The sequence below is a fragment of the Pleurodeles waltl genome, chromosome 3_2 (genome assembly GCF_031143425.1).
Source record: "Pleurodeles waltl isolate 20211129_DDA chromosome 3_2, aPleWal1.hap1.20221129, whole genome shotgun sequence".
Classification (NCBI taxonomy): domain Eukaryota; kingdom Metazoa; phylum Chordata; class Amphibia; order Caudata; family Salamandridae; genus Pleurodeles; species Pleurodeles waltl.
The window spans coordinates 82,126,551-82,150,547 of NC_090441.1; the positions used below are offsets into that span (position 1 = coordinate 82,126,551).

Genomic DNA, 23,997 nt, shown 5'->3' on the forward strand with positions numbered 1-23,997 from the left:
TACAATATATGCGGAAATACCTTGCTTTTCTGCCACACACATTTTTGGCTGGTGAAAAGCTGCCAGATTGGTCCTTGGAAAAATCGCACATTCTGATTTTTAAAAACTGACATGGTGCAACACATGCAATATCTCTTCAGTAACGCCCATTCCGAGATGCAAAACACGGGATGTGGAAGGTATAGTGCGCCCGGTAAATAACAACCCCATCAGTGTCAGTCATTATCTGACTACAGGGTGCCGGCCAAATGAAACACGCAGAGGAAATGTGAGCTTAATGGGGACTCAGAAGAGATGGGATGTATGCAATTAAGAGGGGTACGGTAAGGTGACTCGGGGCACTCCACGAAGGTGAATGAACACTGCAAGAGGGATACACCCGGAGGGTGAATGGGCGCAGGAGATGTTGCTTGCACGGAAACACTCATTCTGAGCGTCCCGGTACTTTTGAATCCGGAGGAGAGCGAATAAGTGGGAAAACTGCGTATAAAAAGCGCAATACAGCCGGTTTTCTCGCATTCCAAACAGGAAAACTCACAAGAAGGGAATACCACTTCCGGTAAATTACGCACACTGTGGTAAAGGTAACACAAGAGAATACTAAAGGAATGTCAAATCACAAGAGCTCAAGTAATGGAAACTCAGGAGAATGATGGAAAATACTGCACCAGATCACAAGCGCTCTGGTAATAGTAACCCAGGAGAATGCTGATGGGTAAATACTGCGCCAGATCACAAGCGCTCTGGTAATAGTAACCCAGGAGAATGCTGATGGGTAAATACTGCACCAGATCACAAGCGCTCTGGTAATGGGAACCCAAGAGCATGCTGATGGGTAAATACCGCGCCAAATCACAAGAGCTCTAGTAATGGTAATACAGGAACATGCTGATGGGTAAATACCGCACCAAATCACAAGAGATCTAGTAATGGTAACACAGGAACATGCTGATGCGTAAATACAGCACAAGATCACAAACGCTCCGGTAATGGGAACCCAGGAGAATGCTGATGGGTAAATAGTGCACCAGATCACAAGCGCTCTGGTAATAGTAACCCATGAGGATGCTGATGGGTAAATACTGCACCAGATTACAAGCGCTCTGGTAATGGGAACACAAGAGCATGCTGATGGGTAAATACCGCACCAAATCACAAGAGATCCAGTAATGGTAACACAGGAACATGCTGATGCGTAAATACCGCACCAGATCACAAGTGCTCCGGTAATGGGAACCCAGGAGAATTCTGATGGATAAATACTGAGCCAGATCTTAAGCGCTCTGGTAATGGTAACAGAGGAGAATGCTCATGGGTAAATATTGTGTCGGGTCATGAGCGCTCTGGTAATCGAACGACCATGCTGTGCATGATCACAAGGGCTCAGGTAAGGGTAACACAGGTGAAATTTATGGAACCATGGTACCTTGTCTGATTACAAGGACTAAGACAATTGTAACCAAGGAGAATGGTAACCTCAACCAATGGTGTAGCCACATGCCTACGGCCACACTAAAGCAAAGCAGACCCGGGGGAGCTCTTGGCTCCATAGGAGCAGGAGAAGGCCCTCGCTGGATCTCGGGGTGGCCTGTGAGACCAGGAGGAAGATCATTATATGCTGTCAGAGCCCCTGCATGCCAGCCAGGCTCTCAATGATCCAGAGAAAGTCTTCTTTGGATGTAAGGAGAGCTGGTCTTTCCAGAGAATCGGGCTCTCTCGTGGCTTCGTTTTCCAGGCAGATTAATGTTCCTGACAGGGCTTCATGTTCTTCGACCATTAACCGAGCAACTTACCTGCTGCCTTGTCTGCAGTTCGATGACCAGGTCCTCTGCCCCTGTCAGTATGTCAAGTTCCACACTTTCACCCTCTTTGTTAGAGTCTAAGCGAGCCAACCAAGGCAATAATATGTCATGCAGCCCCTGACCCCCAAACCAAGCATGGCGAGACTTCAAACCCGCCACATTGTGGATGGCCATTGACCCACCCTGTTTGCCCCAGAGCCATGCCCTCTTCAGCACCCCCCGATCCCCTCCTCACTTTCCGGCAGCACAGGTGCGGCCTCAATGGCAAAATGTCTGCCTCTTCCACTGCGACTGCAAGTTTGAAATTATCAGCATGACAACTCTTCAGTGACAAGCAATATTTTATTGTACAAAATAACATCACTTTGACGAACGGTAACACAAAAATGGTTATAAAAAGTTGGTTACAGGAGCATCGAACACACTGTAGGGCCTAATGTTCCTCAATCTCCGATAGGGATTGCGACACCCTTCCCCCCCTCCCCTTTTCCTGCACCCATTGAAGAGACTGCACACATTCTGTCCACCTTATCTGCACTGCCCCGATCAAGTGTGAACTAAACGGGTGTTTGGAGACTTTGGAGGCCACTGTACCTCAGAAACCCCGCACCGAAGGACTCCCTGGCGCATATTTATACTTTTTTAGCGCCACATTTGCGTCATTTTTTGACACAAGAGCGCCATAAACTTACAAAATACAATTGTATTCTGCAAGTTTGCGCCGCTTTCGCATCAAAAAGCGGCGCAAATGCGGCGCTAAAAAAGTATAGATATGGGCCCCTGGGCGGTCAGAGTGCACTTTATCCCGCCATAAGGCTGTGCGGTGCCGCGTTCTCCACATAACTCTACTACAGTGCCCGGTGGTCCTGAACAGAGGTGCTGCATGTGCTTGTCCGCAGGGGTCTCCCTACATACATGGTCTGAGGGACAAGGAAACGCCCCATACACATCTATAGTGTTTCGATAGTTTGAGTGAGGTGTGCATCCACTAGTGGTTTTCAGCCCCCTCCCGGTGCATCCTGGGTATGTCAATCCCGCCTTCCTATTTAATCTCCGAGTCCCATTATATAATTCTGATGGAAATCTTAAACCCAGAACTGGAATCCCTTGTCACGCCACATAAACGGCCTTCGTCTGTCCCTGGCCTCGGGCCGCGCCTCCGTCCCCTCCCAGCCACGGGTCGGCTTGGTTCTGGCCTGCAAGCGGTTTCGACTGGCGAGAACCTGTTTGCCAAACCAGAAAGTCGAGCGCGGTGGTTTTTCCGGATTTCTGTGGAAGGTGGTGGTGGTGCGGCCATATGCTGAACACTAGGGGCGCTGTTTGCTTTCTAACTCACGACCAGTCCATCTTGTCACCGCCCTGTTGGCCTTTCACATTGCTGTTTTCGGGGAGATGGGGCTGAGGGGGCATACACATTATGGAACCAGATATTTGGCCACCGAGAAAGACGGACGGACCCCATGGTGAAGATGATGTACAATACTAGTATTGCTACTACTACATTACTGGTCTAACATTAAATGTACACTTTATACAGAGGTCAAGGGACTGGTTGGGGAGGATAGGAAAAGAAACGAAAGGGCGATCAAAGCAAGCTAAGAGAAAGAGAGGCCAGGGAGGGGCAGCAGCTGAGATGCCAGAAGGAGGGGTGAGAGGGGAAGAAGAGAGGGTGGGCGAAAGGGAGGTGAGGGGGCGGCGGGTATGAAGCGAGATGGGGACAAGGCAGGTGATACAGAAGACTGGGGGCTAAGAAGAGGTATAGAAAAAGGACACGAGGCTTCATTGCCATCTCTGCCCCCCAAATCCTGCTCTTCCCAGAAATCCCCTGCCTACCCCACCCATCCGCACTCCCCAATAACTCCTCGGTCCAGCCTCACCCACCCCCTCCCTGCATGTCTCCTCTCTGTCACATGCTCTTTTCGACCCCCACCCGTCCTTGCGGCGACCCTCCATCTCTCAAGCTTCCCACCAGGGTCGACACCGATTCACATCACAATTTCCCCCTAATACTTGTCATTGGACTTACTGCAAAAACGCTCGGCCACCGGTGATGTGCATTGACAAACGCGTTTTAAATTACAGAGGGAGAGCTTCAGAGGTCCCTTAAAAGAGCCCCCACCCAGCCCCCCACCACCTCTCATCGCGGCTGTCCACGAACACAGAAAATAACAGAGAGGGAAGTCTCTTAACAAGGTGATTGGTGGCATCAGAGCAGGTGATTGGCTGGAGAGTGTCCACTGGCATGGCGTCTGCAGCAGGGTGACATCTGATGATGATTCGCAGAGGAGAACGAACTGTCCATGGTGACTGATAGCAGCAGAGCGGGAGGGTCCCGGCAGTGTCCCACTTGGGGTTGCTTCCAAGACCCCTGATATTCTGCGGGGTGTGTCCGCTTCTCCTCTGCTGCTTCCCGGGAGGGTGGAGGCGCGGTTCTTTCCCTTCTCTGAGTCAAGCAGCTGGCACACCCAGCACTCCATCCCCGGGCTCTCCTCCCTGACTGCAAGTGCTCACCACTTTCCCTCCTCCCCTTCTGCACCTGTTCGCTGCTCCCGTTGACATCTGCTGCAGACTGCTTTGGATTTTCTGATCGTAGACCCGAACTTTCTCCCCTTTTGCCCTCCAGACAGAAGTCCCCCAAGGAACCCACTGAGACATCTTGGCTCGCGGCCCAACTTCAGTGTTGTTGGCAGCTTCTCGCCAGGGCCTGGCGGTGTTCAAGTCTGGTGGGATCCGAAAGCAGTTATAGAAGTATCCCAGAGGGTTTCTAATCGAGTGAAGTGAGAGGGGCCAGGAGTCTCACCTGGCACAAAGGTCTTTGCAAAATGTCTTCTTTTAAAGAGTGAAGTTGTAATGTTGTTCACTCCCATGGTCTTGCTGGCTCCCCTGGGAGTCTGTGTCCTTCAATACCTGACTTGATTTCACAGAACCAGGCAGAATGTCCACATCAAGATGGTGGTTTTAGACGTAGTTGCTGGCCGCTCCTTGTGAACGGGCCATGGTGTACTTGGCGGAGTAGGCTTTGGGGTCTTTTGGGGGGCAGTTGCAGCAAAGTAAGCCCCCTCCAAGAAGCAGAAGAGCAGCTGAGGCCCATCCAATGTAGAGCGAGGCCCCCAACTCCCGCTTCTGTGCCTCCACCACTAGTGGGTTGTAGAAATCACGGATGATGTTGTTGGCTGACCACGACACGGGGATGAGCATCAGGATACCTGCCAGGAGGAAAACCACCCCTGAGACGATCATGACCTTTGCCTTGGTGCTTTCGCCCTCAATGCAGTTGGTGCACTTGCCGCCCATGATGGCCATGATGATGCCCAGGATTGCCACCACGATGGCAATGACCACCAGGGCTCGGGCCGCCTGAAGGTCTTGAGGTAGGGCCAGCAAGGAGTCGTAGATCTTGCACTGCATCTGCCCCGTGCTCTGCACCACGCAGTTCATCCACAGCCCTTCCCACATGATCTGGGCAGTGACAATGCTGTTGCCGATGAAGGCCGTCACTCGCCACATGGGCAGCGCGCAGACAACAATTGCGCCTATCCAGCCGATCACAGCCAGGGCGATGCCCAGAACCTGCAGCCCCATGGAAGCCATCGTGCTACTCTGCAGTTGGGAGCGATGAATTCAGGCACCTTGCTCGCAGGTTGAAATTGCTGACAGAAATGTTGACAGGGAGGTGTTCCAAGCCAGTTATAATGCTGCATTTGGGGAGGAGCATCCTGGGGTGTAGTTGTGCCCCTCCTCCAATGACAGAAACCTGGCCCGGAGAGCAGAACCAGTCTGCCTACATTCCTGCCAGGTCTCTGTTTTTAGCACAACAGCAGGCTGTTTCACTCATCAACCCAGCTCAAGAGACCTGAAAGCTCTTCAAGGCATTCGAATTCCTCCAGGACTTTCCCCTTGTCCGAAAACGCTCGTCTCTCCATTTTCCTACTCCAACATACCACCAGTGACGTCTCTAAAAATATATTTAAGGTGGGCACACGTTGGGCTAGACATGAAAGTACTGGGCCAACGTACATACCTAAATGTGTGCCTAAGTGTTTAAATCTGACTGCAGGTATCTATATCCACATCTTTCTATTTATATGTAGAGATATACACGCGCACAAAGTCTGATTTAAACATTTAGGCAAACATCAAAGCTTTGGACAAACTAATGTGTGTGGCAGTGTAGGGTGTTTTTTTGTGCCGCCTCCTGGGTTCAACAGTTGAGGTAATGGGGCACAGGGAGAGATGGCAGCACAAAGCTGGGGCCCGGACCCCATGTGGCACCCCTCTCTAGAAGCAATTGTTCTACGGACCCCCTCCTTCTCGGCTCTCAACTGTTAGACACGTGAAGAGGACGATCTGATAGCCCCTTCCCAAGTTGTATGGTCAACTGCCCATTAAACATATCCCACTTCCTTCGACTTTATTCTCATGTTCCTGCGCACGTTTGCTACAAACGCAGACGGACAGTGTGAAATAAAGTAGTCCAGGCCACCACCAGCCCTCCCCGGCCAGCGGGAGATTGCAAAAGATACTTCAAGATGCACAGCAGGAAGAGTGGTTCACCCGGAAGTAGGGGGTGCTCCAGAGAGGTCAAACTCTGTCAACCTGGGAAGCAATCAGGGTGAAAACAAAGAAAGGCCCTAAGGGGCGCTGGAAGTGGTCGGGGGGATTTGGACTGAGACACACAGAAACTCTGCATACAACTATAGCCTATGTGTCTTTAAGGGCTGTGTTTCCTAAACTCTGGGACAATTTTGGTGGGTTGCAAAAGTCTGAGCAATAAATAAAGATGCCTTGAAATTCTGTATTTAACTTGTCACATTGGTAATTCAAAGACAGAGGTCGAATTACAGGCTGTGTTATTCTTTTAACATGGGAATCTGTGTTTACTCTTCTTTCTCTGCAAAATGAGAGGAGTTTTAAAGTGAATTATGTGACAATGTGGAATGTCGTTTTTAGCAATACACACCAAAATGTAAACGCCTGTAAATGAGCTGTATGCATCCAGCAGTTAGAAAAGCAAACATGGAACACTTTTTTGGTAATTCGGAAGTGTGCTGGAAACAGATTTTAATAGGATCACATCAAATCAAGACACTTACTTGTGATGCACAAATGACTGGGAGCAATTCAGTTTCATCAGTAAAACTGTATGTCTGTGCAAAATTAGTGGCCATTTCAATGGAAAATGAGCTGTCTTTTAAAGATGGTACGCTGCCACACAATGCTTTAGTTACATTCACAAATGACCCTGCCTCATCTACATTAAAAGTAGGTGGGTCATGAATGTTTGCTGTTCTAAAAAGTGGGTTGTGGTTCTAAAAAGTTCATGAACCACTGCTCTGGGGGTTTGCACAAGGATGACTGAAGAGTTCTAGAGTGTACTGAACCTGTCAAGCTGTAGAAGGGTGGGTGCACTGCAGATAAGTACAGGATGGATTGGTGCAAAATGTGTGTACGGTATACACACAATCTGCCTCAGTCTACAGGCAGCACTTCTGGTTGCCATAGCAGTTATATATGGGATAAAGTACCCCTTGCTGTACTTTATAAATATATGCAAATCAACGATGAGTTCTTTGACAATATAGAAGAACAACAATGTAGAGTAAGTTCTTTTATAGGGTTATGGAACTCCATGGTGACTAGCAATATCCTTATGTACGACGGGGGTGCTTTATTCTTTATAATACATGGTCACATCATCTCCTTCCCCCAAGCTACCTACATCCTTGGAGCATCACTCTGTCATACAAAAAGAGAGAGCAATTGAATTTGTAGTGCAAAATAAAACACACCAAAAAGCTGTTAGATATTTGTTGAAAAAAAATCAAGAATCAGTTTAATCTAAGGCAGTGTTTTAAAAAGATGCAGTAACTCAGATGTTGTAGAAACATGCAGATTTTTTTTACCTGTTCTATAATTACTTAGGGAGCGCAAAAAATCATCATGTTGTCATAACTCCTTTCTATTTGTCACTATACAGCTTGAAAAAGAGAGCAGAAGAAAGAAAAACAACATTTTGGTTTAGTTCTGCTCCATGACCTGCCTGTCCCTTTGGCTGTTTGCTCTGGCAGCAGGCATTGTGACATCAGAACTCAATTGTAATAAGCTATTACAATTGAGTTCTGACATCATTTCTTTATAGTAGGTAACTGGGTGCTCACAAGGTGCCTATCACAAGCAAATTAGAGAAATTGTTTTATATAGAGATTGCAGAATCTCATGCATTATAAATATATATTTTATGAATACTATAAAGAAACCCTGTCAGAATCTGCAGAGGACACTTTGAATGGAGTAGTGAGAGATACACATGCACACACAGTATACGCAATTTCTGCTCAGTCTATAGGAAACACCGTGGATGGACACAGCGGTGACTGAAATGCATAGGAACAAATTAACCAACATTCATGCTGCGCAGTGCAGTGTGAAAATCAGCAGTGTTGCGTCGCATGAATGGGAAAAAGAAGAGCAGTGCCAGATTTAGCAAGAGCTGTGCAACTATGATGTCACGGCTGCACTCAAGCTAACATAATCATTTTAGCCTGAAGCTAAGCATTGTGCAACAGTGCATAGACATCCCTGCAGTGCTTTGTATGAGGTTTGTACTTGTAATTCACTGCGCAGCACATATTTCAAAATTAGGACAACCGACCACAATGAGCTGCAGCAAATCTGTAAATTTGCGATAATTAGATATATTGCATGTAGGAATATCACACAACATTCCACTGCCCATTGTTTGTTCCTGGGTTCAGTATGCATTAGGCTTTCATCCAAAGCCAGACCACCTTATAGAAGCAGACCTGGCTCTGCAAGAAAACTAAGGGTGTTTTCCTTTTACGCCCCCCCATTTTTCTTGAAATATGGTGTTCCAGGCAGCAAAACAATATTGGCACTGTACTTGTCTAAAGCTTTGGAGCAAAATAGTTTTTGGGTGCAAAGTGTCACCGTGCATTGCATTGTTTGACTACCTGAGTATATTAAATCTGGGCAATACTTTGCACACCATACATAAACATTACTGCAGGGAATATATACAACCCCTGCCCTAAGCTGCCAGGGACTATGCAAGTGGATGGATCATTGAGATAACAATAACATAACAATCTATCACTTCTTGATGAACCAGTGCAGATGGAGAAAGAAGAGACACACAAAAAATGCAAACGTGATCCCGAGTTTAGGGGGCGCTGCCTACAGATGGAGTACAGGAAGATGCACAATCGTACACAATCTCTGCCCACGGCTTCACGATGCTCAGCCAGTGGATTTAGAAGTGAGGGATACACATAGTAAACACAGTATACACATCTCAGTCCAAAATTTAGAAAGTCCTGCATACCGGTTGGCAGGAATAAGTACACTCAGCATGCAAAACGTACAGTGAGGCCCTAGTTGTGAAATGGCAGTTCACGTAGATGCAACAGAGAAAGATACACAGTGTATAAATTAGCCAGGCTCTAGGGAGCAAAGCAGGGCTGGATACACATAGTATAAAGGCACTGTGCTGCACCCTACTGCAGGCACTACAGGTGAACGAAGAAGCGAGAGCCATACAAAGTACACAGAAACACTGCCACCTTCTGAAGGAGGCACTACAGGTAGGTAGAGCAGTGAGAGATATACACACAATATAGCTGGTATGCAACAATCATTATCAAAGGCAATAGGCCTGGCTTTAATGTGCTAGCACATGCATCATTGGCACATTATGACAAGGCAGATGGGAGGTAGCCAGAAGAGGAGGCAATAGTTGTATAATGGTCCCTCATGCACTTTAGTAAAAGCACCTAAGTGGAGCTGGAGTGGTTCAGTAAAACAGCCAATCACATTGAGTGAGAAATGATTCCTCTATTGGGCTGAGCAAAGAAGTAATTGACAAAGGCCCTCATTATGAACCCGGCGGTCGAGACCGCCATGCTGGTGGCAGCGGAAATTGGCCGCCACATAATGATGGCAGGGGTGACCGCCACAGACGGCCTTCCACCACCGCCATGCTACCGCCAACAGGCAGCCTGGCGATGGCAGAATTCTTCATCCGACAGGGCTGCAGGGTTGCAGATAAAGAACCCTTGATCCGTCAGCCAACCCGCCAGGGAAAGGCTGGCGGAAGGGTGCTCCGGGGCCCCCGTGCAGTGCCCCGTCACGCAGGAGGGCAGTGATCTGCGCGACGGGTGCTGCTGCACCCACCGCACATCAGCATTGACGACAGCTCCATGTGGAGCCGTCGGCAATGTACCGGCCCAGCAGAATGTCTATTATTCAGCTGTCGGGGTTTCAAGGGGACTGACGGTCTGTGATAAGACCGCCAGCATGAACACAGCGGGGTTCCCGCCATGTTCATAATGACCCCCAAAATCTCCAGCCTGTGACTAGAAGAGGCTGGTTGAAGAAAGCCAGTTTTTGAAAGGAGCAGATACAAAACCCACTCTAAGTATATTGTCAGCAATATGTTTGTTAGACAGCTGCACTGTCAAAACACAGATCTAAACTGATTATAGATTGTTAGGGACACTGCAGTTGGCTGGCACACACACAGCATGTAGATAAATATGGCTCCTTTAGAATGATTAGTATGGAAAACAGAAAGCACTAGATCAGCAGAGGGTGTAGACCTGGCAACGTGAGAGCTGTACCATGTTCTGCAGGGGGAGCAGAATTCAGTAGTGATGGAGAAAGCTTATCCAATATGTGGTGTTAAACCATTGTGCAGAGAGACCCAGGGTACAGATGGAAGGAATTGTCCCAGCCACTTGGAAGCAGGTATGGGAAGGCGGATGTGAACCAGAGTAGTTGTTCTGACCTACAGACCTTCATTTAAGTGCATAGACTCCGCACTGGCCATGTCGTATCTTTTTATGTGTGGCGTTCTCCATCCTGACTGCAAAGTTTCCACACTGGTAAATTTACAGTTTTTATGCAGTTTTGAAAATTTCAAAACCAAAGTAAACTTACACGAAAGTGTAACTTTACCTCTGTGAATCAGGCCCAAAGTGTTCACCTTCTCAAGAAGACTGCCAAGGTCAAGAGAAGACTGGATCGTCGGTGGACTTTATCTTAAAGTATGGCATTTTCGCTGTAACCCTACTGACCTACTTCATAAAAATCCAATCAGTTCTCTGTGACTGGATTTTTCTCCTCGCCTCTATGAATGTAATAATGTCATAATTGCTTACTGGTAATTCCATTACTCTGAGTTCTTTCTTTCTTGTTGCAGTCATAATCAAAGTGAAGAGGCCTCCTTTTTCGACTTACTCACCTGTACTCTTTCTGTTTCCACTAAAAAAATGAAGAGGAACCCTCCATTAGCATAAAGGGGGTGTTCCTGCATTACCTCTTCCTGAAATAACAAGTTCTTCTCCAATAGTAAACCTGGCCTGAAGATTATACTCCCAGCAAAGAGTGGGTTAGGGCGGAATAATTAACTATAAAGAGGAACAAATAACTCAGAGTAATGGAATTACTGGTAAGTAATTTTGGCATTTACTCATCATCTTCCTCGTTACAGTCATATCCAAGTGAGAAATGCCAAAGCTTTGATGGTAAGCAAGGCCAAATGGCTCAGGTGCACATAAATAATCATAACAGTTAATATAGCCTTGCTACATTGCCAAATATATTTAAATTCTTCTCTCAAAAACCCTACTAGGAATTAGACATGCATCGTAACACTGTACGAAGCACAAGAGTCTACTTTATATGTTTCCGTCCACAGCTGTATCAGCCATATCACATCAGGGCTGGACTGGAAACCGAAAACCGGGTCTTGCAAAAATGCCCAAACTAGCCCCACAAGGGAGGAGCATGTGACTAGAATAGGGTTATAGAGGCATGTTTGGGTCAAGTCAGCCTTCCTTCTCTGAAAGCCCACAAGCCTGCAGTCTACAGAGGAAATGCAAGAGTGACAAGATTGGCAGAATGTCCTGCTCAGCCCTGAATTATAAAGGCCAGACCTCATCTAAAGGTTCATAGTTACATTTCTTTGGTCACTTCCCAATTAGTGACCCACCCAAACCCCCATCCCCCGGGCCGCCCCAACACACATATTTCTCTCTCAAATTAAATGACTTGTGCAACTTACATACCACAAACTAAACTTGAAGGCAACAGAGCGCTGCACATAGTATGGTCAAAGGTCAGATACAACGAGAGTGTAGGATGGGAAAGGGGTGGAAGTGTGCTCATCCCAGTGCGGAGATGGAAGTTAGACTCCTATCTGTGTAACAAAGGGGCATTCAAATTGCGGGACGTGCCCATCTGGGGATCCATGGCTGCATTGCTGGGGGGGGGGGGGGGGGGGGGGGGGGCGCAAATGCCTCAACAAGTACTTGTAAATGAAGATGGTCTGTAAGCCTGACTGTCTTTACCTGGCCAATTTCCAGGCTGTCTTCCTTTGCATATAGTCATTCAAGTGTTTAAATAAAATTCTGGGAACTGTGGTCCAGAGCGTGATGGTGACAGGGTCAAAACAAAATATTTTGCAAGTGTTTCATTTTTTCACTTTCAGTTACCTGCATATTAAATAATGTAGAAGTGTTAATTGAAAAAGAATGTTAAGCTAATCGGTTGGAAATGCACTCTTCGATGTTAGCAAATTTCAGTTGGTTAATGCGATCACTGAAGACATGGAGGAATAAAGACTTGTGTTTTCATAGTGCTATGAGCTCCCAGCCTGGAACAAAAGTCACTGAATATTCAAGACATTATTTTAGAATTTTATTATACACAATACAAGGTAGGCCACTGCGAAAAGATTTAGGCGGTCATTACAACATTGGCGGTAAAAGCCGCTTACCGCCGAGCAGACGACCGCCAACACACCGCCGCGGCTGCGGAATTCCGCCACAGCTATTATGACCCACATCTCGGAATCCGACAAAACTCAGACTCCCACACAAGTCCGCCACACCAAAGGTCAGTGATAAATTGGTGAAAACAAAACCTCCACCGTCACGCCAACAGAAATACACCCACACTATTACAACACACGAATCCACGCGGCGGTCTTTCAACCGTGGTATTCCATATGCGGTACACACTGCCACGCTCAAAATACACACACTCTTACAAAACACTACCACATTGGACAATTCAAAACACACACCTGATACACATACACACACCACTCCCACACACCCAATACAATATAAAACACACACCCACATCACCCACAATCCCCTACGATCACTATTACAGAGAGAAGGCCAGAGAGAGACACCACCATCAACAAACTAGCATCCACAGGCACACAACACCATCACCCACACAACTTCCACGCACAAAACACCACACACCACTACATATCACCACACACACCACCCCACACATCACCTACACCACCCCATGGCACGGCAAAGACACCCCAGGTTCTCGGAGGAGGAGCTCATGGTCATGGTGGAGGAAATCGTCCGGGTAGAGCCACAGCTATTTGGAGCACAGGTGCAGCATACCTCAATTGCAAGGAAGATGGAGCTATGACGAAGAATAGTCGACAGGGTCAACGCAGTGGGACAGCACCCCAGAAATCAGGAGGACATCAGGAAGAGGTGGAACAACCTACGGGGGAAGGTGCGTTCGTTCCGTGGTCTCAAGATACCACCAGGCGGTTCAGAGGACTGGCGGCGGACTCCCACCTCCTCCACCACAACTAACAACATGGGAGGAGCAGGTCTTGGCGATTCTGCATCCTGAGTGCCTCGCAGGAGTCGGTGGAGGAATGGACTCTGGTAAGTCAAACCTTTAACTACCATATCCCCCACCCTACCTTCATGCTATCACATACCCCCACCCTCGCCCCCACCCCTATCACTCCAACTCCTCACAAATGTACCAATATCACAATATTCATGCCTTTACACCCCTGCAGGACCACTACCCAACGTCACCAGACAGGAGGGTCCAGACATCTCCACTCCACCCACAGAAGAGGCCCACAGTGATGACAGCACTTCTGTCCACCTGGATCTAGATGACCAGCACGGACCATCGTGGGCCTTGGGACAGTCGGTTCCCCTCACACAGGCACAGGCCACCACAGACCTTCCCCCCTCTGGAAACACCAGCACAGCACCCACCCAGTGGGTCCATACCTCCGTCCCCAGGACACGTCTATCAGCTGTGTGTCCACCACTACAGGGAACCCAGGATAACCCACCACCCCAACAACAACAGGGACCTGGGGGCAGTGGCAGTGGGCACACAGTCCAGGGGACGGAGGCACAGGAACACAGGGGAACTGGGAGGGCTGCTGTGTCACAGGGGGCGGACAGGCCAAGGGAACCCACTCTCCACGAGGCCCTCTCCTCCATCATGGGAGCATACCACCACTCCCAGGAGACGATGGCAACGGTACTGGCTACATTTCAGGAGACCCAGCGCATGCAGGAGGAACAGTATTTGGGGTTCAGGGAGGAACTCAGAACCATCAGCTCCACCCTGGGCACCATTGTAGGGGTGCTGAAGGAACTACTCAACACCAGGAGGGACACTGTGGCACTACAAGGGGCCCCTGACACCAGCATGGACGATGAACTGGCCACCACCTCCGCTGGCGCTAGTGGACAGGACGCCCCGCCACAGGACCACCACACCAGCACCCCACCCCCTGCAGAGAGAGAACCACCCCACAAACGGTCCCTGAGATCCAGGAACAAGACAGAGCACAATGCCAAGACCCCCGCCAAGAAATGAGACTACCCTGATTGTCATCCCACTGTCCCACTTTGCCACCCTGTCTATATTGAAACAGCCCCAGCTCCACTTCCTATGCCCATATGGGCAATGCACCTGTGAGACTAATAGACTAGACTCTGCCATGGACATTCCTCCGCCATCACCCCTCACCATTTAACTTCCCCCTCCAATATTTTGTATTTAAATAAACACACCTAAAGCACCAAAAGATCAGGAGTCTGTCTGTGATTTCAAAATAGTGTATTTGCAATTACAGTGACAAAATGTTCTGGAAATTGTAATGTTAACATACCTATGTCACACAGCTCTAGTCCCAGAGGAATCTAAGCAGATGACACACGTTGGGACCCACACCTGTGAAACTGTAAGGGAAAGTGACAACTCAGTGACCATACACTGGGTGAAATTGACAGACAGGATAGAGGTAGAAGTGTAAAAGTACATGTAGTAGACAGGAATGTATTCTCACCTGTGTTTCACTGGAAATATTGCTGGATGACTGAGTCCCTGTTCTGCATGTCTTCTTCCTCTTCTTCCTCCTCTTCACTGTCCACAGGCTCCACAGCTGCAACAACCCCGCCATCTGGACCATCCTCTTGCAGAAAAGGCACCTGTCGTCGCAAAGCCAAGTTATGAAGCATACAGCAGGCCACGATGATCTGCACACCTTCTTTGGTGAGTAGAATAGGGATCCACCTGTCATATGGAGGCACCTGAACCTGGCCTTCAGGAGGCCGAAGGTCCGCTCGAACACCCTCCTAGTTCGCCCATGGGCATCATTGTAGCGTTCCTCTGCCCTTGTCCTGGGATTCCTCATCGGGGTCAGTAGCCATGACAGGTTGGGGTAACCAGAGTCACCTAATAGCCACACACGGTGCCTCTGGAGCTGACCCATCACATAAGGAATGCTGCTATTCCGCATGATGTAGGCGTCATGCACTGAGCCAGGGAACATGGCATTCACAAGGGAGATGTACTGGTCTGCCAAACATACCATCTGTACATTCATGGAATGATAACTCTTCCGGTTCCTGTACACCTGTTCACTCCTGTTGGGGGGGACCAAAGCCTCATGGGTCCCATCAATGGCACCCATGATGTTGGGGATATGTCCAAGGGCATAGAAGTCACCTTTCACTGTAGGCAAATCCTCCACCTGAGGGAAAACGATGTAGCTCCGCATGTGTTTCAGCAGGGCAGACAACACTCTGGACAATACGTTGGAAAACATAGGCTGGGACATCCCTGATGCCATGGCCACAGTTGTTTGAAATGACCCACTAGCAAGGAAATGGAGCACTGATAGCACCTGCACTTGAGGGGGGATTCCTGTGGGATGGCGGATTGCTGACATCAGGTCAGGCTCCAACTGTGTACACAGTTCCTGGATTGTGGCACGGTCAAACCTGTAGGTGATTATCAAATGTCTTTCCTCCATTGTCGACAGGTCCACCAGCGGTCGGTACACCGGAGGATTCCGCCATCTCCTCACATGTCCCAGCAGACAGTGCCTAGGAAGGACAACAGCGAGCACAGAGTCAAACAACTCAGAGGTACGTACCCACTGTTTACCCAGAACACCAATCATACACAAAAAGTGGCCTGTATGTGTGTTGAGAGTAGGCCTAGGTATGTGTGACGCAGTTGGTAATCAGGCCATGTGGGCCCCTGAAATGGCGGCTGCCTGACCTCTAAAGTGGGACAATGAGATGTGAGGTAACTGCGCTGGCGTTGTACACTGTCGCGGTAGGTGGTCGAAGACAGCGGCGCAATGCTGCATTGGGTAACATTGGACCCTATGGGTCCCAGGAGCCAATGACGATGTACGCCGGCGGTGATGGTACGCACCGCCGCGGACGTGACCGCCGCGGACGTGACCGCCGCGGACGTGACCGCCATTTTCTATCTGTTGAATTACTCGATACCTGATCTTCGACAGGCAAGGACTTATACTGCAAGTGCTGCTGTGACCTCGGTCTGGAAGAGACAATGGCTCGTGCGTCTGGGGAAAGGGCCCCTGCCTTCACATCGGAGGAGTTGGAGAAGCTCGTCGATGGGGTCCTCCCCCAGTACACGCTACTCTACGGTCCTCCAGACCAACAGGTAAGTACACAGGGAGCATGTTGTATGGGCTATGCCTGTGTTGAGAGGGATGGTTGTAAGAAGGATGGGGTCAGAGTTCTGAGTGAATGAAAGACGGTGGGTGGATGTGCCACATGGCAAGGGTAGGGATGGGGGCCACTCACTTTGATGGTGCAGTTGGTAATGTCTTCTCTTCTTTCCCTGTACATTTCATGTAGGTCAGCACCCACCAGAAGAAGGATATTTGGCGTGCCATCGCCAAGGACGTCCGGACCCTGGGGGTCCACCACAGACGGAGCACCCACTGCCAGAAAAGATGGGAGGACATTCGCCGCTGGAGCAAGAAGATGGCGGAGGCTCAGCTGGGGATGGCCTCCCAATGTGGGAGGGGTGCCTGTCGAACCATGACCCCCCTGATGTTCCGGATCCTGGCGGTGGCCTACCCGGAGTTGGATGGGCGCTTGAGGGCATCACAGCAGACACAAGGGGGTGAGTACACTCTCATTCAGCTGACTTTGCACGCAGTGGAATTGTCTGGGTGGGGGAGGAGGGCTGTGGGTTTCCCTAGGCCAGGGCGAGTTCCGTAGGCTAGGCCCCTTCGTAAGGCATGGCCCTGTGGCCCCCAACCCCAACTCTGTAGAGTGCCAACTGCAGCTATTCATGCACCTGTGTCATCTATGTGTGCATATGTCGCCCATAGCCTTGTAGGCCATTTCCCAGGAATTGCACCTTAGAGCCCAACAGCGCGACGTAGTGCAGGGGGCTTCTGTGTCTGTCTTGTCTGCCAACGGTAGCGATAAGCCATGCACTCAACATGTCTTTCTTCTGTTCCCCCCCCCTTTTTTTGCGATCTCCCTGTTCTTCTGTGCATTAGCATCATCAGGCGGAGGAGCAGTGGCACCAGAGCACGAGGGAGCTGCATCCCACATGGCCATGGAAGGCCACACTACGGACTCTGAGTACACCAGTGGGACGGAGGGCGAGGGGAGCACCACGGCGGTGACAGGAGCTGAAACCAGCGACACAGACTCGTCCTCCAATGGGAGCTCCCTTGTGGTGGTGGCAACATCTGTGCCCCCCACTTCTACAGGTACAGCCGCCACCCCCCCTACCAGCGTCGCCCTCCGAGCAGCCCCTCAGCCTTCGCCCGTGCCCGCTCACCCAGGAGGGTGGGCACCACCTTCACCCCAGGCATCTCAGCCCCTGCCCCTGTCACCTCTGCTGCCCTCAGTGAGGAGGCCATTGACCTCCTCAGGTCCCTCACTGTTGGGCAGTCTACCATTTTGAATGCCATCCAGGGTGTAGAAAGGGAGTTGCAACAAACCAATGCATTTGTGGAGGGCATTCATTCTGGTCAGGCTGCCCTTCACCGAACCTTTCAAACTCTGGCCTCAGCACTGATGGCAGCTATTGTCCCTGTGTCTTGCCTCCCCCCTCCAACTTCCTCCACCCAGACCCAATCCCCTGTACCTCTGCCTATCCCAAGCACACCATCAGACCAGCCTGCACACACGTCACCACACAAAGGAAGCTGAGGCAAACATAAGCAAAACACATCACACAGGCACTCACGCAAGCATCACACACATACAGACACACCAACATCCACTGCCTCCACTGTGTCCCCCTCCTCGTCGTCTCCCTCCTCTCTCCCAGTCTCGTCTACACTCACACCTGCATGCACTACCTCTACAGCCACTACGGCCCGCACCAGCACACCCCGCTCACGTGCAGTCACCACCCCCTTACCATTCACACGTCCCCAGTGTGTCTGTGACGCCCCCTCTGAAGATACACAAACGCAGGCACACACCCACCCAACATACATCCACCTCACAACAGCCTCCAGCGCATGCACCTGCACCCAAAACCACAAAACTTACACCTCCTACAACCACCACCTCTTCCTCTACTCCCAAACCCCCCCCAGCTACCCGTCCCAGTGTCTCCAAACAACTTTTCCTGTCCACCCTTAACCTATTTCCCACCACCCCCCGTCCAACTCATAGGTCCCGAACTAGCAACTCAGCCACAAAATGTACGGGACCTGTGGTGCCTGTTGTCACAGGTATGTGGAATGCACCGGCCACCAGGACAGCCAGTGTGGCACGGAGCCACAGCACAGCCAGTCCCCCCCGTGAAGCACCAGAAGTTGGCCAGTGCCCGGCGGGAGAGGGGGAGGCCTCCAGCCACCCTAGCCGCACCCAGGGGTCCCGGGGGGAGTGTGGACTCAGCTGTGACTCCTCCCAATGTGGGGAAGGGCCAGAAGAAAGCCAGCAAGTCTGGGAGGAGCAGCACGGCGGAGAAGACCGCCATCATCCCCGCTGCCCAGGAGGCCCCCGCCAGCCCCATCGTCACTGCCCAGGTGGGCCCCACCAGCCCCATTGTCGCTGCCCAGGAGGGCCCCGCCAGCCACAGCCCAGCTGCCCAGGAGGGCCCCGCCAGCCCCATCCCAGCTGCCCATGAGGGCCCCGCCAGCCCCATCGTCGCTGCCCAGGAGGGCCCCGCCAGCCACAGCCCAGCTGCCCAGGAGGGCCCCGCCAGCCCCATCCCAGCTGCCCAGGAGGGCCCCGCCAGCCCCATCGTCGCTGCCCAGGAGGGCCCTGCCAGCCACAGCCCAGCTCCCCAGGAGGGCCCCGCCAGCCACAGCCCAGCTGCCCAGGAGGGCCCCACCAGCTACAGCCCAGCTGCCCAATGAAGGACCGCCAGCCCCAGCCCAGCTGCCCAATGAAGGACCGCCAAGTCAAGCACCGCTTAACAGGGCAAGGACCGCCAAGTCAAGCACCGCTGAATAGGGCAAGGACCGCCAAGTCAAGCACCGCTGGACAGGGCAAGCACCGCTGAACAGGGCAAGGACCGCCAAGTCAAGCACCGCTGAACAGGGCAAGCACCGCTGAACAGGGCTAGGACCGCCAAGTAAAGCACCGCTGAACAGGGCAAGGACCGCCAAGTCAAGCAACGCTGAACAGGGCAAGCACCACTGAACAGGGCAAGGACCGCCAAGTCAAGCACCGCTGAACAGGGCAAGGACCGCCAAGTCAAGCACCGCTGAACAGGGCAAGGACCGCCAAGTCAAGCACCGCTGAACAGGGCAAGCACCGCCAAGTCAAGCACTGCTGAACAGGGCAAGGACCGCCAAGTCAAGCACCGCTGAACAGGGCAAGCACCGCCAAGTCAAGCACCGCTGAACAGGGCAAGGACCGCCAAGTCAAGCACCGCTGAACAGGGCAAGGACCGCCATGTCAAGCACCGCTGAACAGGGCAAGCACCGCTGAACAGGGCAAGGACCGCCAAGTCAAGCACCGCTGAACAGGGCAAGGACCGCCAAGTCAAGCACCGCTGAACAGGGCAAGGACCGCCATGTCAAGCACCGCTGAACAGGGCAAGCACCGCTGAACAGGGCAAGGACCGCCAAGTCAAGCACCGCTGAACAGGGCAAGGACCGCCAAGTCAAGCACCGCTGAACATGGTAAGCACCGCTGAACAGGGCAAGGACCGCCAAGTCAAGCACCGCTAGCCCATGAGCGGCAGGGGCACTGACGCAACAGGTACCATCACGGGGTGAGTGATGCACTCTGGGCCCAAAGCCCCTTCCAGAACCAGTGGAGTATCACATCCACTACCTCAGTTCTTGGCAGGATGAAGCACTCTGGGCACAAAGCCCCCTCCAGAACCAGTGGAGACATGCATCCACTACCTCAGTCCTTGGAAGGATGAAGCACTCTGGGCACAAAGCCCCCTCCAGAACCAGTGGAGAAAGGCATCCACTTGAGAGACTGTGGCTTTGTACTCCCCAGGATAATGCAGTGGGCAAACCACCCACTGTAGACACTTGAGAGACTGGCCTTGCACTCCCCAGGATGATGCAGTGGGCAAACCACCCACTGTAGAGACTTGAGAGACTGTGGCTTTGCACTCCCCAGGATAATGCAGTGGGCAAACCACCCACTGTAGAGACTTGAGAGACTGTGGCTTTGCACTCCCCAGGATACATCAATGGGCATGGAGCCCCCTCGTGGATCTGGCTTCCTGCACTCATCCGGCTGAGGTGCCCCCCGTTCCCTTCCCCCTGAGGTACTTGTTGTTTTTCTATCTGATGCCCCTGCAGTGTTCTCTCTGTTTTGAGCTGGTGTCGTGTGTGGGCCTCGCCCATGCATTTTGGGCCCAGTGGTCCACGGACTATGAATGGTACAATACCTGGACTACTGATCTAGGTTTATATTTTGTAAATTGTGTATATATGTATATATTTGCTTACTGAATTTTGATATATTACAATGGTTACACTCATTTCCTTTTGTCTTTGCATTCTTCCGGGGGGTTGGGGGTGTAACTGTAATGTTTATATATGCATTGGTGTGTGTGTTGTAGTGGGTTGGGGTGGGGGTGGGGGTGTTGCGTGTGTGTGTCCCTGTTTTTTGCCTCCCCCCTTCCCTGTGTCGTAGGTGCAGTACTCACTGTGGTCTTCGCCGCCGGTGTTGGTGCTCCTGGTAGAGGAGCAGAAAGACTATTGCAGGAAGAATATGGAGTTCCGGCTCCATGGTGTCCTCGTTCCTTGTGGAGTGTGTAGAGGTGAGCGTTTTCCCTTCGAAATTCCTGTTTCCGCCGTGTTTTTATCCGTGGTGAATCCGCCCCGGAAAAGGTGGCGGATTGGCCTGTCATAATAGTGTGGGCGGTCCTCCGCCTGTCTGTTGGTGGTGACCACGGCGCTGTTTGTTTGTACCGCCATGGCGGTCTGAGTGTTAAAGTGGCTGTCTTTGTTGGCGGTTTCCACCACGGTCGTAATTCCAAAATTGTTACCGCCGGCCTGTTGGCAGTCTTACCGCCGCTTTAACACTGTCCGCCAAGGTTGTAATGACCCCCTTAGTGTTTAAGATACAACAGGTGCTTTCAAAGTGTATATATAGGAGTAGTTAAAATGTACCTAAAGCAAACAAATAAGTGTCAATTAAAAGGAGACTTTCCAGATCTCAGCCTATAATACCTTGACATTACCTACCAAAAACAATAACTTTTAGTCACCATGAAAGTTCAAGTGACTCCATCAATTAATGCCCATCCTGAGTGGCAAGCAGCATTTACGTTAGTTAATTAACCAATTACACACATTTACATTTCTATGTTATGTTATGTTACTTGGATTTGTATGGCGCACCATTCATCCATGAGGCTATCCAGGCAAGCGCTGGAACAGGGGGGCAGGTGTTTGGATGTTGGGTGTCGGACCCTGCAGAGTTAGTCAAAGAGCCAGGCCTTTGGCTTCTTGCAGGTTTCAAGAAGTGAGTAGGAGGCCCTCATATGTTGGGGGGGTGGTTCCAGGTCTTGGGTGTGATGAAGTAGACTGCACGGCCTCCTGTTCTGCTTTAGTGGATGCAGGGGCTTTGTGCGAGTGAGAGAGTGGCTGAACATAGGTTATCTGGTGTGTCAGGGAAAGTGCAGGTGGTTGTTCAGGTATGCAGGTCCGATGTTGTGTAGTGGCTTGAATGCATGCATGAGGAGCTTGAATTGGCTACGCTTGTGGATGAGGAGCCAGTGGAGCTTTCTGAGGTGTGGTGAGATCAGTGGTCGAAGTGGGGGGATCTGAGCGGCACGGCGTACCCATACTTTTTTCATTTTACAAAAACAGTTCCTTAACTTTTTCGTGAAAGGATAACCATCCCGGGACAGTTAATTGTCAAAGTTGAAATGCTTCAGATGAAGTGTAAGGTAGGGAGACTCCTGCGCTGTGAAACTGAGGGATGTGCAGATAGCCTTCTTGCCAGACAAGCCTTTCTGCCAGGGTGCTTGCGTCCCTGAAAGAAACGTAAATGTGCGCAACTGGTCAATCTGCGAAATGTAAAGGGTGCGTAGAAGCTGGTATTGGTTTTCGTCGATGAAAGCACTTGAAGCATCCTGATGACACACATTTATTCTTTTTGAGGGGTATTGCAAGAGAGCTACCAGCTAAGCTGTGAAGTGTGTTTTTTTGAAAGGACAGTTATAAAAAAAAACTGCGATATATACAGTCTGGGTATTACTAACGTATAATTTTGAAGCACCTTTTTATCTTAAACATTGTTGCACATTTTGTAGCAGTCTATTTTATACTGTGTGTAATGAAAGTTTAAAATAATGAATTACATTTTCACAGCGCTTTTTATCACAGACTGGGCCCTTGTAGCACTAAACATACACAAATCACTATTCTCCACTGCACCAACCAGAGCTCAATTCTGTGGCTCTCTGGTGCAGTGTATTATCTAATAGAGGTTTTATAATGTACAATAGTGCATTTTCCTACTGATTAACATAACTCATATTTAACTTTCATTTAAGCTTTGTGATATTTTATATGTAGTTACTTGAAGGTGAAAAAACGAAAAAAGTTACTGAATATTTTGTTTTTTTAGCCATGCGTTTGACCCTGCCCCCCCGCTTACTCCATCTGCCCCTATTGCGTGCAGCATCACAGCTCCTATACTTTTTAAAATGCACATTGACCACTGTGCGAGATGTACGTGCGCCGTGGGAGGTCAAAGATGAGCCTCGTTGCAATGTTCTCGATGGTCTGGAGATGGTGCAGGAGATGACTGGAGATCCTGGCGTAGAGTGCGTTGTGATCATGTGATGCGGGCTTGCATGATGATGCATCTGGTGTTCAGGGGTAGCCATTTGCAGCTGGTGTTTCAGGTAGCAGGCACCCTGGTGAGAAGGCTTATTTCTTTTTTAGCTCTATGTCCCTCCCTGAACTCCAGAGCACAGGAAAAACCCTCCACGTGCCAATGCTGCCCTCCCTTCACTTTCACACAGGCTGCGGCACCTCAAGGGCCACATTAACTTGTCATGGATGGTTGCTTTTTATTAAAAGGTTTAACAAAATGTAGTGGAACTGGTTTTGTATTTTTTTAATGGGCATGCGATCACCATAGATCTCACCCACTTTGACCTTTCTTTAGAAGCAGATGCCCTTTAAAGTAAGTTGAGGGGATGACAAGGAGGAGTCCAACACAGTCACATTCAGACACAGAGGTCTGATCATCCAAATCCCTGAGCCGTTAGAGTAATTGCCCAGGAAAAAGATGAAAGTAGTAAGCTCTGATAGTCCAGATCCCTAGGGCCTTAGAGGAATCACCCAGGAGAAAATATGAAAGTATTGAGACCCTTGGATAGCATCAAAGAGCCAAACTAGCAGAAAGGGATCTTTCTGGAGAGACAATGTCATTTAAACATTTACAAAAGGACAGAGACAGCTTCTTCAAAGAGATTTTTTTTTAGGGGGGGTTGTGTTTTAAAAAGCCCATTAGTGCAATAAGTGTAGTGGCACAGTGGTCAGGGTTCTGAGGGTTCACAGCACCCTAATTGTGGCTGTATTACTAGAAAAAAGGGTGTGAGGCCCATTTTTCCTTGCTACCATTAGGACTAGCGTCACCCTTGTGCACGG

At 50.2% G+C, this 23,997-nt stretch overlaps 2 protein-coding genes across 3 annotated transcripts in view; both read right to left on the minus strand.

Moving 5' to 3' along the window:
• The window catches only part of LOC138286501 (claudin-4-like), a 250,407-nt gene that overhangs the window by 50,237 nt on the left and 176,173 nt on the right, over window positions 1-23,997 (minus strand). The window lies entirely within an intron of this gene.
• LOC138286500 (claudin-4-like) lies at window positions 2,126-5,472 on the minus strand. Its single transcript, XM_069226837.1, has one exon. It carries the CDS (start codon window positions 5,391-5,393, stop codon window positions 4,761-4,763), a length of 633 nt encoding a protein of 210 aa, XP_069082938.1. The 5' UTR covers window positions 5,394-5,472; the 3' UTR covers window positions 2,126-4,760.

Coding starts and splice junctions, on each gene's coding strand:
- LOC138286500 (XM_069226837.1), bottom strand. CDS start 5,393: ATGGCTTCCATGGGGCTGCAGGTTCTGGGCATCGCCCTGGCTGTGATC.